Source organism: Lissotriton helveticus, chromosome 1_1, assembly GCF_964261635.1.
Source record: "Lissotriton helveticus chromosome 1_1, aLisHel1.1, whole genome shotgun sequence".
In the NCBI taxonomy this organism is placed as follows: domain Eukaryota; kingdom Metazoa; phylum Chordata; class Amphibia; order Caudata; family Salamandridae; genus Lissotriton; species Lissotriton helveticus.
In genome coordinates this window covers 1,831,189,365-1,831,204,862 of record NC_136057.1, presented here as the reverse complement: position 1 = coordinate 1,831,204,862, position 15,498 = coordinate 1,831,189,365, and the positions used below count along the sequence as shown (strand labels likewise).

The window sequence follows — 15,498 nt, the reverse complement described above, 5'->3', positions numbered from 1 at the left end:
GTAGTAGTAGAAAAAGCTTTCAATATCTTTCTTGAAGAAAACTGAGAAGAGCTCCGGAAGACTCCCTTAACATGGGACGTGGAGTGAAAATCTGAGGGACTCAGCCTCTCTTGGGATAGTTCTAGAGGGTGCTCGCACCCAATTGGTCATAGTTCAGATACGGTCCTTTTTTTTAAAAAAAAGGACATAGGTAGGCTATAAAAACAGATGGCCTAGTGCCATTATTGCCTATTATAGTTATACATACTGCTTTACTATGGTACGGTGAGACTCCCACTTTGACAACGGGGAATGACTCAAGCATGTGAATCTATGAAAGATCCAATACTGGATAACCTTTTTAGGGAGATTGCTTCCACACTAGAACGAAATGACATTCAAAGAATTCCACACACAAAGAACCTTTAATTAATTAATGTACTAAATTGTTGAAAGGAAACTTTTAGGGTCATTTCTAGGTCTATTTTTGTTGTCTAATCAATGATACAGTGGATTATAAACACCAGAAACGATACAAGGATTCATCCTTAATTTTCTATTTAGCTGTGAAAAGAATTTAGCTTGAAATATCAGCTCCGAAGAGTTGAAAACAAATTGACAAGGGAACGTCCACAGGCAGGACTATCTAGTCATGAGTGGAACATACCTTCTAATTTATTTGGATGCCAGCATATCACCATGAAGCCAGCAGAGCTACGGCAAATCAAGGACAGTCACTCAAACGTATCTGCCCATTTTTAACCATTTACTGCACATCAACAATATTTCCAATTTTCTCTGCATCACTATGTGTGTGCCCCCTATCCTTTTGTAATTCACTTATGTTATTTTTCTCCTTTTCTTCTGCTGCATGGTTTCTTCAAGCACTCACTACCTGGGACAATATTTCCGAAGTTTACTTTTGTATAAAGTTCTCTTCAGAAGGAAAGAATAGGACGTCTTGCCTTCACTGGTGAAGGCACAGTGCCTTCCTAGCGCCCAAGCATAATCCATTTCTCTATGACAGCATAGAAAAGTCCTGAAGAATATGCCCATCTATGTGCTCCAGAATATATGTATTCCAGAGAACAGGCCTAAATGCACCAAAGAACATAGCCATTGTCATCAGAAAATACCCACGTCACTTGACAAAGACAATAGATATTGAGGCAAAGCAAAACTATGGTATGAGACAGGTTAGGTGAACCTTTCGAGAGGGGCCTCTAGAAGCAATCTGAGGGGAGATGCTGCACCTTTTATAGCATGTCATGGATCAGGTAACATGACTTTTTTGCTAGGGTGTCAATCACAGCACAGTACAACACACTTTAAATATTTTAATACCCATTGGCCTTGTAGCCAGTGTCTGTCATTTCTACATCAACCCCTGGACAACCATTCAGTGTTTGTGGTATAAACACTGTTAATGATGATTTTGCATGTTATTTGCTAACTCCACATTGGCAAGAAGACCACCCCCAATCACAGCACTAGATCCTGAGGAAGGAGTTATGCGATGGTGTGTGCAGCACTGTGGTGAGGCTGAAAAGAGCAGCAAGGTCTCAGCACAGGACATGGAGTGCCAGCAGCATGTATGGTGCTCAGGGCATCTCAGGTACACTCTGGCACCAAGTGCTATTTGAGCTGTACTTCTAGAACTAGACCACTACAATTGATGCATGAAGTGCCACTCCAGGACCATTCCTATGTGGTTGGCCTGATTGTCTTCCTGCCTCACACCAGTGGCACCTCAGATCGCTGGTGTAAGTCTACCAGGCTGCAGGGCTCAACAAGACTTTTGTGGTATTCCTCATAAGTATGATTCTCTGGTAATCACAGCTGTGTCCTGAGCAGGCACAGCTGGGGCAGGGGGGGGGGGTCACTATGATGTCACATGCTGTGGGTTTCTCTGGTGTCAGAATGTGATTACTTGAATGTACCTGCAGTTGGAAGGAGCCCTGCTGATAGATGGCTGGGATCTTCTGTGATTAAAGTATCTTCAATCTACAACTGCCTGTTGTCACTTTGTACTTCAACTACTTGTGGCAAGGGGATGACTTGAATTGCCACCCTGGCGTAGTCGTCAGGATAATATAATAAACAACAAATTTTAATAGAGGGCCCAAGGGGTATGAGATTACCGACCTGCTAGTGTCCTGTCCCCCAATCTTAATATACTAGCAAAAATGGGACACAAGTGGTCAAGTACCATGTGGCTAAGACAGAAACAGAACAAGTGGCACAGGAAAATCTCGTTCTGATAGCGCTTTTCCAGCAAGCTGCCCTTGCCGAGCGAAGAGATCAGGATACAGCGGCATCTCGGTTAGGGCATGCTGCGCTCCTCGGGACCTCCCTTTCTCCCGGGCAAGACTGGTATCCCCTACCTTGAGACCTCGCTGGCAACAGCAGGTTAAATACATAAAGGATATCACTGCTCTGGATAAGATTAGTGCGTTTTTCTAAACAACTGGGTCATGTGATGACATTAGTTTTCCACAAGTCAACATGATCTAGGCCATTGAGCGGAATGGTAATATTCAGTATAATCTCAACATCAATAGGTCTCTTAGAGACTGTCCATCAGTGTCTTAAGTAGTCACCAAGGTTTTATGATGGTTTTCAAAAACATAATGGCAGGATAATATTCTTTTTCTTGCTATCTTTTTTTTCTGTACATCAATAGAGCGGGCCTCATTGCCTGAGCGAGCGCCAGGAGAGGCGAGGTCGGTCCCAAGATTTATCTGGGCGAGTTATAATTGGCATACCATATGGATATCAATTATTCATGCTGATGGTACACAATAGCTACAGCATTGATCTATGTGATTCTGTATATGTTATGTCAAGTGGCTAAGTGTCTGTGTTTGTGTTTATGTGTCTGTATGTATATACATCTTTTTTGCAGGAAACAAATTAATTCCAGAGACTCAGCTTCCAGATACTGGAATCCCACAAAATGGTAGGATTTCTCTGATTATTTACTCACTTATTTTTCTTTGCCCAATTGCAGTAGTGTTTCTTTATTGGTCCTGAAGAAAGCCAGTGGGCTAACTACCGCCCTTGATTGGCTGAAACATGTCGACCGAGCTAAACATCACTGGATAGTTACCATCTATTTAGACTATCCCAACACTATTTTTAATCTTGACATCATGATGACCCTCTAATAAATTTGTTCTATTTTGGCATCATTAATAGTCAATTTTAGTTTTCACGGTATTCTCACATCACTCCTAACACTGCAATTCACTAAGAATTTTTCAGCACCACCGCATCTCATTTCTTGGTTGTTTCACATCACTGGCGGATCCTTCCTTGGATGTCTCACGATAACACCTAGTGGGACTCCTGGTTGAGATACCAGTTTTTCTTTCTTAAAAATCCCAGATGATGATGCTCCGCCATTGGGTGGGCTGATGGGTTTTCTGTACACTGCGGTGACACGTATATCAGACACAGCCTGTGCCACTTGTTCTGTTCCTGTCTTAGCCACATGGTACTTGACCACTTGTGTCACATTTTTTGCTAGTAGTCGTCAGGATACCACATTGACTGTCGCGACATAGTACAAAAGTGATATCAAGTGGTGAGGCCATAATACCTTAGAGAGCATCTGCCTTCTCTGGTGTACACAATGCCTGCAACACCTAACCGGATTATTCTACAACCCTCATCCCTAAACCACCCACCTCGGCATTCTTCTTTGCGCAAACACTGTCCTGCACATGGAGTGCCGCTTCAGGTTAAACTGGTGGGATGCCTCATTTCCTCCCTTGTCCTTGCACCACTGACAGACAGCAGGTACGCAGTCAGAACTTCCAAAAGAGCTGAGGTACTCCTTAGTAGAAGTTGTGATCTCGTTTAGTAGAGCCCTCATTCCTTACAAACAGGACCTGCCATCCCTGGAACTGACTATTCATGCCTTGTCTGATACTCTACATCACTCCTGACGCCACCTATTTACAGATTCTCACTTGCATGAGCACCAACCGTCAGCTTACCAAGGCCTCGTCATTTTGGCACACTGCATTGTTATACACCACCAGTTGTCAGCATCATTGGATTTAACCCCCATTTGCCAATTCTGTCAGGTCCGGATGCGAGGATTAGGCATTTTTTTCATTGCTTTATGTCAGTAAACTACATTTCCCATCAGTCCTTGGAAAAACAAAACAAACAGATCCTCCAATCAGAGCGGCGGCTGTCCTTTAATAGTCCCAGTCGAAGCTCTGTCCGTCTCTTTCTTTGCTGTTCCAGCAGCCTCAGATAAGTGTTTAATTCTCCTGCTTTGACTAATTGTGATTGTATTTTGTATGGTTTTTTTCACTTTACTATAGTGTTTTTCGCCGGCTCTTCCTGGTCCCCATCACCCATAATTCACAGCATCAATAAGCTTGTCAGGCATAAAGGTGCTCTGCAAAACCGATGACTTACATCTAACAAACATTGAATGCAAACCCTTGCATCCCATCAAACCTCACACCGGAGGCAGGACATACTAGAATTATAACATGGAGACCTATGTAGAATTTTTAGTAATCTCAAATGTTTGCTCATCACTGCACACAAAACAGAACAGTGGAAGAAGAGAAACAGTTCTGTAGAAGTAACATTTATGGCAGGAGTCTGGGCAGGCTGTGTACCTGGGTAGCTGCTAAATGACATCTTTGCACTGCTGGTTTCGGGATCAGTAATTTTGAAGTCCCAGTGTTTGTACACCCGGAGGGTTGATGCATAGGTGAACCAGCTGGAGTGAGCAAACAAGATGTTCTCATACCCAGGAAGAACCTTAAGGAAAAAGAAATCAAATTGCGGTTGCCAATGAGTGAATAAAATACAATTGCATTAAATGTATGTTTTTAGAGGTCTTTGGGCCGGACTACAAGTCAAACAGAATGAAATTCATACATGCTTGCATTCGTTATTATCACTCTACCCGATTATTGGATTTACCAGTTGTGAAAGAACATGACCCGAAAAACACAGTCAGAAGAATCTCATGAGACTTTGGTTGCACCAACAGCCAAGTCTTGTGCCACTTTTTACCCTGACTGGGTGATGCTTCCCCCTGCGAAAAAACAAAACAAACAAAAAAATCCCTTCCCTTTACTCTACCACTCTCCACCCCACACTTCACCAAGCACTGACCCCTATACACATTACCTCCTGCCCAGAGCAGGTGGTAATTTTATGTGATAAAACCGCATGTATATGGGATTCCCTGTGGTTTTATACCTAGAAAAATGGGCCCTATGTGCATTTTTTTTGTACGATAAATTCACCTGAGTACCTTACAACTTGTAATTAGGGTCTTAACGTAATGAATGATTTGTGAATGCCATGTACACAAGGAATGAAAACGCAGCCTACCATGTATCACTCAAGCAACTGTTGCATGAATGTAAAGAGGTTGAGCTTAAAAAAGGATAACATTTTCTTGAAGAAATCTTCTCAAATGTAAGTGGAGGGTCCAATAACCAAGCACAATCATTACGAGTTGTGAGGTCCTTCCCAGAACCCTTTCAGATCATTCTCCAGTATCCCACCTTTCACGTGGAGGTTCCCACCATACTCATTACTTGACCCGATATTCAGGGGAGAGCTGGCCGCAGCCATTGATCTGTTCTTTGAGACCAATATAGGATCAGTTGACAGCTTCCAGACTGTTTGGGAGGCATTTAAAGTTTACATCCGGGGGGTTACGATCTCCAAACACTCGGGAGTTCTGAAGGCGATCCGTGCACGACTAGAGGCCCTTGAGAAACAACTGGGTGCCCTGGAGAAAAGGCAGAGAGACAGTGCAGACTGCGACTTGAGCGACGAAATTAAACTCTTGCTCGAAGAGTATCATGACGAAGCAGACAGGGAAGTCAAACACATGGGGAAGTACGCTACGGCTAGAATGTACGGTGAGCGAGACAGGCCCGGCACACTCTTAGCCAGGATCATTGGAGGAGGGAGGAAGCGCCAGATAATAACTGAGGTTCAATCACCTATAGGGGACTCCCTGACTGATCCAGTAGATATAGCTCAAGCATTTAAAGCCTATTATACTGCTCTTTACACAGCTCAGGGAGGGGATATGGACGAGGACATCGAAGATTATCTAGGGCATATAGATCTCCCTTGTCTGACTGACTCCGATAGGGAATTCCTAATGCAACTGATAGAAAAGGACGAAATCACCGAAGCCCTAATGAGCATGAGGTCTGGCAGTGCGCCTGGCTCTGATGGTCTCAGGGCAGGCTTTTACAAAGCTTTTGCAGAGCAATTGATCCCACACCTGTCCTCTCTGTTTGACGAAATGTGTACAGAGGGCAAGATGCCAGACTCGATGAGAGAGGCACTGCTAGTTACTATCCTGAAACCTGGGAAACCGAGTGATGTATGTAGCTCGTATCGTCCCCTGTCCCTCCTCAATGTGGACGCCAAACTCTACGCTCAGGTCCTGGCGACTAGATTAGCCTTGTTGGCCCCCCAGCTGGTGGCCCCGGAGCAAGCAGGCTTCATCCTGAGCAGAAACCTAACATGCAATATCCGCACTGTATTAGGCACTATTCAACACACACGACAGGACAGATCTGCGCTGGCAGTATTCCTCGACATGGAGAAGGCCTTTGACTCAGTGGAATGGCCTTTCATGAGACAGGTGCTGCAACGCCCGGACTTGGTCAACCATTTTTACAAATGATAGGGGCATTGTACTACGGACCGCGCGCCAGACTACGGATTAACGACCTAGTGACAGACCCATTCCCTATCACCAGAGGCACTCGACACGGGTGCCCACTCTCTCCCCTGCTATACGCATTAGTAGCAGAGCCATTAGCTTGTGCCCTCCGGGAATATCACGGCAATGAAGGTATCTGCTTCCCTAACTACAAGATAGTGGTCTCAATGTATGCAGACGACACCCTGCTCTACGTCAGAGACCCAGAAAACAATTTGACATCTGTGCTGAGGGAGGTGGTTCGTTTCGGCGCGCTGTCAGGCCTCCAAGTGAATTGGTCGAAGTCGTTAGCCTTCCCCCTGACCCCAGCGACACGACCCACGACAATGGAGTACCCGTTCAACTGGACCACTGACGCGATCAGATACCTCGGGATTCACCTCCATACGGATCCCGAGATCCTCTTTAGAGCGAAATACGGCACGGCCTTTAGTAAACTGGAGGATGACGTAACAGCATGGTGTAAGCTTCCACTCTCCCTTATCGGGCGAATAGCTATCATGAAGATGGTAGTGCTCCCCAGATTCCTCTTCTTATTCGCAGTCATCCCGATGGTGCTCCCCAAAACATTCTTTCAAAGACTACAGCAGGAGCTAACTAGGCTTGCTTGGGTGGGCAGACAACCGTGGGCGAAGTGGTCGATCCTTACATTGCCATACAGCATGGGGGGACTGGGAGCTCCAGACCTAGAATTGTACTACAGAGTGGCACAGGCGGCGCACCTTCACACTTGGGTACACGGACATAAAGACATTCCCCACTTGAAGATGGAGACCCTCTTTGCTCTCCCGCTATCCCTCCCACACATGATATTCGAACCTGCCGATCGCCGCACGGGAATCCTTGATTCAATAGCGGCTACGACACATGCATGGAATAACCTCCTGCAGAGGCAGAACGGTGCGCTACTATACACCCCCAGCATGCCTATCGATTGGGCACGCTGGCTGTCCCCACTGCGCGAAAAGGGGGTGCTAGACGCTATGCGGAAGCTAGGAATTGAGACTGCAGGAGACTTATTTAGTGATGGGGTGGTGAAAACTTGGGAACTGGCACGGATGGACCAGGAGGACCCGTCCCTGCTGACGAGATTCCACTTCTTTAGAGTGAGGCATGCATGCTTAGAACTCCTGGGGGGAGACATGGCAGAGCCGCCGGAAATGAAGGAACTCACGTACATCACTAAGGTCGCAACCCCCCAAAAATGACTTACTCACCTTTACTCCTTGGCAATATCACACAGGGAAAATGTGTACACTAAAGCGAGATTGGCCTGGCAGGTGGACTTACGACGGACGCTGGGCGATGACATTTGGAAATACTGTTGCACCAACACAAGGAGCATATCTCTGAACGGACGGCACAGGCTTGTCCACTTCAAATTTCTTAACAGAATTTACTACACCCCGTCCAGGCTCCACAGGTATGGTCTCAGACCCACTGCGGAATGTGACAGGTGCCGCTTCCCAGACGCCGACTTTCTTCACTTAGCGTGGGGCTGCCCGAGTGTTAATGATTTTTGGCACAAAATCTTTGCAGAACTTAGCAACATCACAAAGGTGGCTGTCCCCCGTACCCTGCGATGGCCTTGATAGGGTACACCAAGAGCCTGCCAAAAGCAATTCGCAGATTGGCGGACATGGGGATCCTACTTGCGCGCAGGGTTGTCGCATGCTGCTGGATGAGGGGCCCGAAGCTGACTATTAAACGGTGGACACATGATATGCTTTATTCCTGTACGCAATCTGAGATATATAGCGAGTTGCTGCCCCCCACGAGCAGGCCAAAGAATTTCTGGGCTCTATACCAAACGTATATAACAGTCTGCGCAGACTCGGACCTGGAGGAGGGGACACAGGAATCCCAAGGGGAGACGGTGTAGTGCAAATAGTGCAGCGATAACCGAATCATATGTCGGCTTCCGGAGTCTGGGAGGTGGGAAACCCAGCAGCGGTCGCCCTGTGTTCTAGGCTTTGGGTTCATCAACACTGCAGTGCCCTTGAGACGCCGCCTGCCCTAATCACAGGGTTGTTGGCTAAATGGCTGTGTAACTACATGCGAAAACTGTGGAAAAGTGTTCTATATTGTGCTGTACTTCTGGCCCGTAGGGGGGAGGTGGGAGGGGGGGATTTGAAGTTCTGCTATACAGGTTGTAACTTGTATCCAAAAATTTAAAATAAAATATAAAAAAAACAACAAAAAAACAAGCACAATCAATCATGGAGTATCCTCTGGAAGGTAGTCCGTTGGGAAGCAGAAGTGAGATCAGTTTACATGATGGTTTAATCCTCACTTTTCTCTACTACCATCAATAATCAAGAGTAAGGGGAATTCGGGCTTCATAATGACTTAATTATAATCTTTTCTCTTGAAAGATTCGTAATAACAGTAGGTGTTCAGTCTGCAAGTTTGCTTTAGCAACATCTATTCCCTCAAAAGAATCTTATTACCAATAGAGGTGTGTAGTTTACATGAAGGTTTAATCCATCATGTTTCTCTAAAAGGACACACACACCAATGAGAAGAAATTTCAGTCGACCTGCTGGTTTATCCATCACTTTTCTCTATTATCATCAAAACTTATAGTGGGAGTTCCCTCTAAATGATAATCTAATCTATTGCTTTCCCTGGATGGAATACCACCAGTTATGGACTCCCAAACGTCCATCTAACCCCTTGGCTACCTATTTTGATGATAGCAAAATAGTATTCTCTATGAAAGGTGGAGTAGACCATTTAGGCTTTAAGAACCACACATTTTGTTAATCATTGAAATAGGACCATTTGATATTGTTTTCACACTGCCGCTTGCTTCTCGGCAGCCAGCTGTGTGGTTCTAGTCTGTTGCTCCCATACTCGCCCATTCTTTCCCTGTGTGGTACCTGACTATTATTCCCATAGTCACTCTTCTATCCCTTGCTCCTCCTCTTTTTGCCCGGCATCATGGAACCTCAACAAATGGATAAACAGAACCCTTCACTATCCTTCGCTGGTAGCAATTCGATTAATTTTGACTTTCCCCCCAATCTTTCCAAAAACGCGACAAAAACTTTTAAGAACAAAGCTCTCAAATCTCATCCTGAAACACTCTTTCTCGATTATTATTTTTGCATTATCAAGGGTACATTAATAATGACTAGACAACCGCACACTGGCAATGTGGGCTCAAAAAGGTGCACTGGTGTGTGATTAATTTAAATTCCATTTTCTCCAATGCTCTACTTTTGTGGCCCCACTGCCAAGAACTACCTCAACACAAGGTCAACACACCAAATGAAAAGGAGTGTTAAATTCTATTCAAGAATATCGGTTCCAAAATTCACAGATGATTATACTTTTCTCCAGTAATAAAACAAAAAGTCATGATGCAGTGTGTAGTAGTTATTCAGGAATGTTGAGTTTCTTTGAATCCACTTATATTCAACAAATGCAAACTTGACAGAAGCAGTCAATTCAGCTCAGCCAACGCGTTTCGTCCCTTTGGGACTTCATCAGGGTCGATCAATATCGCTGTGTTGTATTTCACCCGGTGTTGGGTCCCGTTTTTGTTCCATAATTCCTCATAGATACAATCTTGTACCACTAGACGGCATGTCGTACTCCCAACATGTGTTCCTCACTCCTGTTCTCTGGTCCTAATGTCCATTGAATCCATGCCTCTACATTAATTAGTGACCTTATCTTCTTCACCTTTTGTCATGCTCAGTGGACAAATGCCCTATCCTAAGTTCTCTAACCTACCACCACTATGAAAAAACCTCAAGGTCGCAAACTAACCATTTCATCCTCCCCTTTTTATAGGGCAGAAGCGACTATCTCCATCTACAATACTGGCATAGTACTCATTTAGTCCTCTAACCGCAACCTGGAGCTCTTTGCAATGTCTTCTATTTCCTAAAGGACTAACTCAACACTGACTTTACCTCACCTCACTCCACCTATCCTTACTACCTACGGGTCCCCCTCCCAATAACATACACTGCCCATCCATTCCTATCCACCCGTACTCCCACTATTCTCCCCGGACTGTTGCCCACACTACCGCACCTGATGTCTTGTTATCTCAGAACAGTACCCCGACTCTTATTAGCTCCGACCATTCCTCCAACCCTCACTTAGTCAACCCTCCTATCCAACCTAATAACAAAATAATTCACAACACTTCTCCCGGTCAGCTTGGGATTGACATTACCACCCCATCGGCGAACCACTATCACTACAGATGCAGGGGCTCTCACAAACCATCTCTCCCACTTCCTCAGCCTTCACATGCTCCTTCTTTGACATCAATACCTCAGCACAGCAGCCTTTCAACATTCTCTCCACCTCTTGTCTCTGAACTCTCTTCTTCGCTTCCACCCACTCCTCATCACATTAGGGTGTTTGACTATAAACCCATCTCCTTATATCGGGATACTCCTAAAACTACTAACTATTGCTCCAAACTAAAGAACCCCTCCTTCACAAACAACATTTTCGATAACTCCCCTCCTTGTCACTTCTCTGCTGTAACACCTCTCACGCTAATACCCCCATACTCTATTCTACACTGGATACTATACAATCGGATATACAGTTGGTGCGGGCTAACTTCCTTAGTCTTCTATGCATCACCTCTAATCTGGAGCTCATATTGAACCTTTCGATCTACCACCAGCACTGTAATCTTCCCTCTCGCCGTCCCGCAGTTAGTTATGCATAATCCAAATCTCGACCTAGATGGCGACGCAAACCTAATCTATACCATTCCACCTGACCCAATAGGCTTGTCAAATACCTTTTGACCAAAGATATCCTCTCCCGTCTCTCTTTATGATCCCGCCCACTACGTCTCACTTCCAGTCAGGGTTCAAACCATTATTACCCAACCACCAAGGATACCACGTGCCAAACCCAGATTCATTAATACATCTAACCTCAAACTTGTCCCCATCTCACACTCTTCCACTACTGTTACCAAAACCAACCTAAAAGGCTCATTACTCAACTGCAGATCAGCAGTGAAACACGCTGCTGACATACAGGACTTATTACTCAACTTTGACTTGGATCGCCTAATTCTCAATGAGCCTGGCTAAATGATTCCTCTTCTACTATACTAGACATCCTGGTTCCACCGAGCTACTCTATCATCCGTCAAGATCACGCTATCCTTCTTGGGAGTGGTATTATTTACATTTATTGATCTAACCTCTCTGTCAAACAATCACTTTCCGCTCCAACATCTGGCTGTGAATATATAATGATCAGTATCCCTACCAAAGACCACGCCATCTGCACTCTGCACACGTTCTACCATCCCCAAGTGATAATCTTACATTCATCGAACAAATCATGGAGATCATCCCCACCAACCTTGCCCCATACAACAACCAGATTTTCCTAGGTGATTTCAACATTCATTGGAACGACACTAAGGATCCACTAGTGAATTGTTTTAAGACTTTCCTTCACAACCTCAACCTGACCCAAGTGTGTAAACGCCCTACTCATATAAAAGGGGACATAGTATACTAAATCATAGCCAAGGAAAATACCATACTATCGGATTCTATTTCACCCTGCGATAGGACTGATTATCACTGCATCACATTCTCCATTGTTGAAAAGGCAACCATCTGCAATGGCCAGCCGGTGAAAACTAAACATTGGATCAGAAACACCCTTAATCTCAATACAGACATGATATCCACCACCAGCCTTAACCTCTTATCCACCCACCAATATGATTGATGCTCAAGACCTCACTAAACACTACATAAGCTCTATGCCTAACATCATGGACTCCGTTGCCCCCAAACGAATAAAGAGTATCCTGATAAGAAGAACCAATATCTGGTTCAACTGTAGCCTTTACGGGAACACTGCACCCTTAGACTTGCAGAAAGAGTGTGGAGACCGACCCAATCTCTTTCAAACCATAAACTGTTACGTAAAAAAATGAAGATGCATCAGAAGTGTCAAATCATGATTTTTTCCATCAGGAACTGGACACAGCCTTCAACAGTCCCAAAAACTCTTTGTACTGATGAAACAACAAACTAATGGGAAACATAAATCCTCCACATCTGACACTACAACGAAACGTAATTGTCACACATTTTCTCAGTTTTTCAGAAAACTAAGTCAATTGACAATGAGCTCGACACACATGTGAGATTGCTTACCACCTGAAACCCCGCCACAATGCACCTCCACCTCGCAGGAAATTTGTCCTATCAACCTTCTCTTTAAACATAAAAACAATGCCTTGTGGTCCTGACATCTCAAAACTACTGTCTTTCGCTAAACTTTCCAACCACTTCTTTTACCCTCTCCCCTCCAAATTGCTTGAGGAAACTCCACACCTCCTGATACCCCTAAGGACCAGAATTATCAACGCCTCACTATGCACCGTGCAGGACTGTCTAAAAAGTAGACAAGTAACACCTATCCTAAAAAAGCCAGACACGGATCTCTCATATACCAATAATTTTATCCCCATTTCAAGCATCCCAACCTTATCCGAGCTCCTAGAAAAATGTGTTCATCAACAACTCTGCAATCACATTGACCAACACCAACTCATTGACCACTGCCAATCTGGTTTCAGACCAGGTCACAGTAAGGAAACCACCATGGTCCAAATTGTTGAGGATGCTTTACGCTTTGTCGATCATAATGAATCCTGTCTTTGAATCCTTCCTGACCTATCAGAAGCGTTTGACACAGTTAAAAATGAAACTCTCCTGAACCTCTTAGAACTTAGGATGGGTCTCTCTGGTACAGTCTTAAAATGGTTCTGCTCATTCATACAAAACAGATCTCAACAAGTCCAATTCAACCATGACTTATCTAATCAGATGCCGGTCACTACCAGCGTTCCCCAAGGTTCTTAACCCCTTCGGGGCTGATGACGAGCTGGGCTCGTCATGGCGCACACCGGTCGTGCGCTGATGACAAGGCCAGCTCGTCATCAGCCCCACCCTCGGGGGAAGCGCTGGCGCTCCCCCCCGAGGGTCTCCGATCTTGCTCGTTTTGCTGGGGTTGGCAGCGGAAGAGTTTCCGCTGCTGCCCCCGCCCCCCACCCCCATGGGAATCCCTGATGACGTCAGCGCGCACAGCGCGCGCTGACATTATCAGGGATTCCCAGTGCTTGGGAAGCCATTTGCTTCCTGAGCGCCAGCGAAGAAGGGGAGTTTCTCGTGGCTGGTGGGGGTTTGGGGCCGCAAAGAGGCATCAGGGGAGAGGAAAGAGATTTTCCTCTCCCCTGATGTCTCTTTGCAGGTCATTTCTGCCTCACGATCGCACACAGCGTCGCGATCGTGCGGCGGAAATGCCCCCACTAGCACCAGGGATTTAAATTTAGTTTATAGGAAGCGACCCCTTGGGCAAGGGTCGCTTCCAGGCGGGGTGTAATTATCTTTACGTTTTTCTGCCCCCCCTGGGGGCAAATCGGCCCGTTTTTTCAGCCGTTTTGCCCCCAGGGGGGGCAGAAATTCCCCACTAGCACCAGGGATTTTTTTGTAAGGCAATATGGCGGCCATCTTTATTGGTTACGTTTTTCTGCCCCCCCGGGGGCAAATCGGCCCGGTTTTTTTGCCGTTTTGCCCCCAGGGGGGGCAGAAAATGCCCACTAGCACCAGGGATTTTGATTTTAGCTTTTAGGAAGCGACCCCTTGGGCAAGGCTCGCTTCCAGGTGGCGTCACAATTAACTTTTTGTTTTTCTGCCCCCCCCCCCCCCGGGGCAAATCGGCCCGTTTTTCAGCCGTTTTGCCCCCAGGGAGGGCAGAAATTTTCCACTAGCACCAGGGATTTTTGTTGGGGCAATGTGTTTGTTTTGGGAAACGACCCCTTGGGTAAGGGTCGCTTCCAGGTGGCCATGATTGTGTTTTTGTTTTTCTGTCCACCCTGGTGGCAAATCGGCCCTTTTTTTTGCCGTTTTGCCCGCAGGGGGGGCAGAAAATGCCCACTAGCACCAGGGAATTTAAATGTAGTTTTTAGGAAGCGACCCCTTGGGCAAGGGTCGCTTCCTGGTGGCAAGTAATAATGTTTTTGAATTTCTGCCCGCCCTTGGGGCAAATCGGCCCGGTTTTTTTGACGTTTTGCCTCCTGTTTTTTGGCCCACTAGGCCCTAGGATTTGAGTTTTGTTCCAATGTTGGTTTTAATTTTGGTTGTTTTTTACTGTCCGCCTCCCTTGGTGCCGGTTGGTCTTTTTTTGTCCTTACTGCCTTGGCTGGCGGTGTGTGTGAAGTGGTGCTTGGCTGGCGGTGTGTGTGGAGTGGTGCTTGGCTGGATGGTGTGCGTGCAGTGGTACTTGGCTGTCTGTGCATGGAGTGCTGCTTTGCTGGCGTTGTGTGTGGAGTGGTGCTTGGCTGGATGGTGTGCGTGGAGTGGTACTTGGTTGTCTGTGCACGGAGTGGTGCTTGGCTGATGGTGTGTGTGGAGTGGTGTTTGGCTGGCGGTGTGTGTGGAGTGGTACTTGGCTGGATGGTGTGCGTGGAGCGGTGCTTGGCTGGCGGTGAGTGGCGCTTGGCTTGTGGTGTGCGTGGAGTGGTGCTTGGCTGGCGGTGTGTGTGGAGTGGTGCTTGGCTGTCGGTGTGCGCTGAGTGGCGTTTGGCTGGCGGTGTGCGTGGAGGGGTAATTGGCTATCTATGCACGGAGTGGTGCTTGGCTGGCGGTGTGTGTGGAGTGGCGCTTGGCTGGTGGTGTGTGTGGAGTGGTACTTGGCTGTCTGTGCACGGAGTGGTGCTTGGCTGGTGGTGTTTGTGGAGTGGCGCTTGGCTGGTGGTGTGCGTGGAGTGCTAC

At 46.2% G+C, this 15,498-nt stretch overlaps 1 protein-coding gene across 2 annotated transcripts in view; it reads right to left on the bottom strand.

The window, feature by feature from the left end:
* The window catches only part of PLBD1 (phospholipase B domain containing 1), a 386,856-nt gene that overhangs the window by 127,472 nt on the left and 243,886 nt on the right, over window positions 1–15,498 (bottom strand). For both annotated transcript variants that reach the window (XM_078641128.1, XM_078641133.1), the window contains exon 7: window positions 4,623–4,767. In XM_078641128.1, the coding sequence (XP_078497254.1) occupies window positions 4,623–4,767 (145 nt within the window). The remainder of the gene's footprint in view (window positions 1–4,622; window positions 4,768–15,498) is intronic.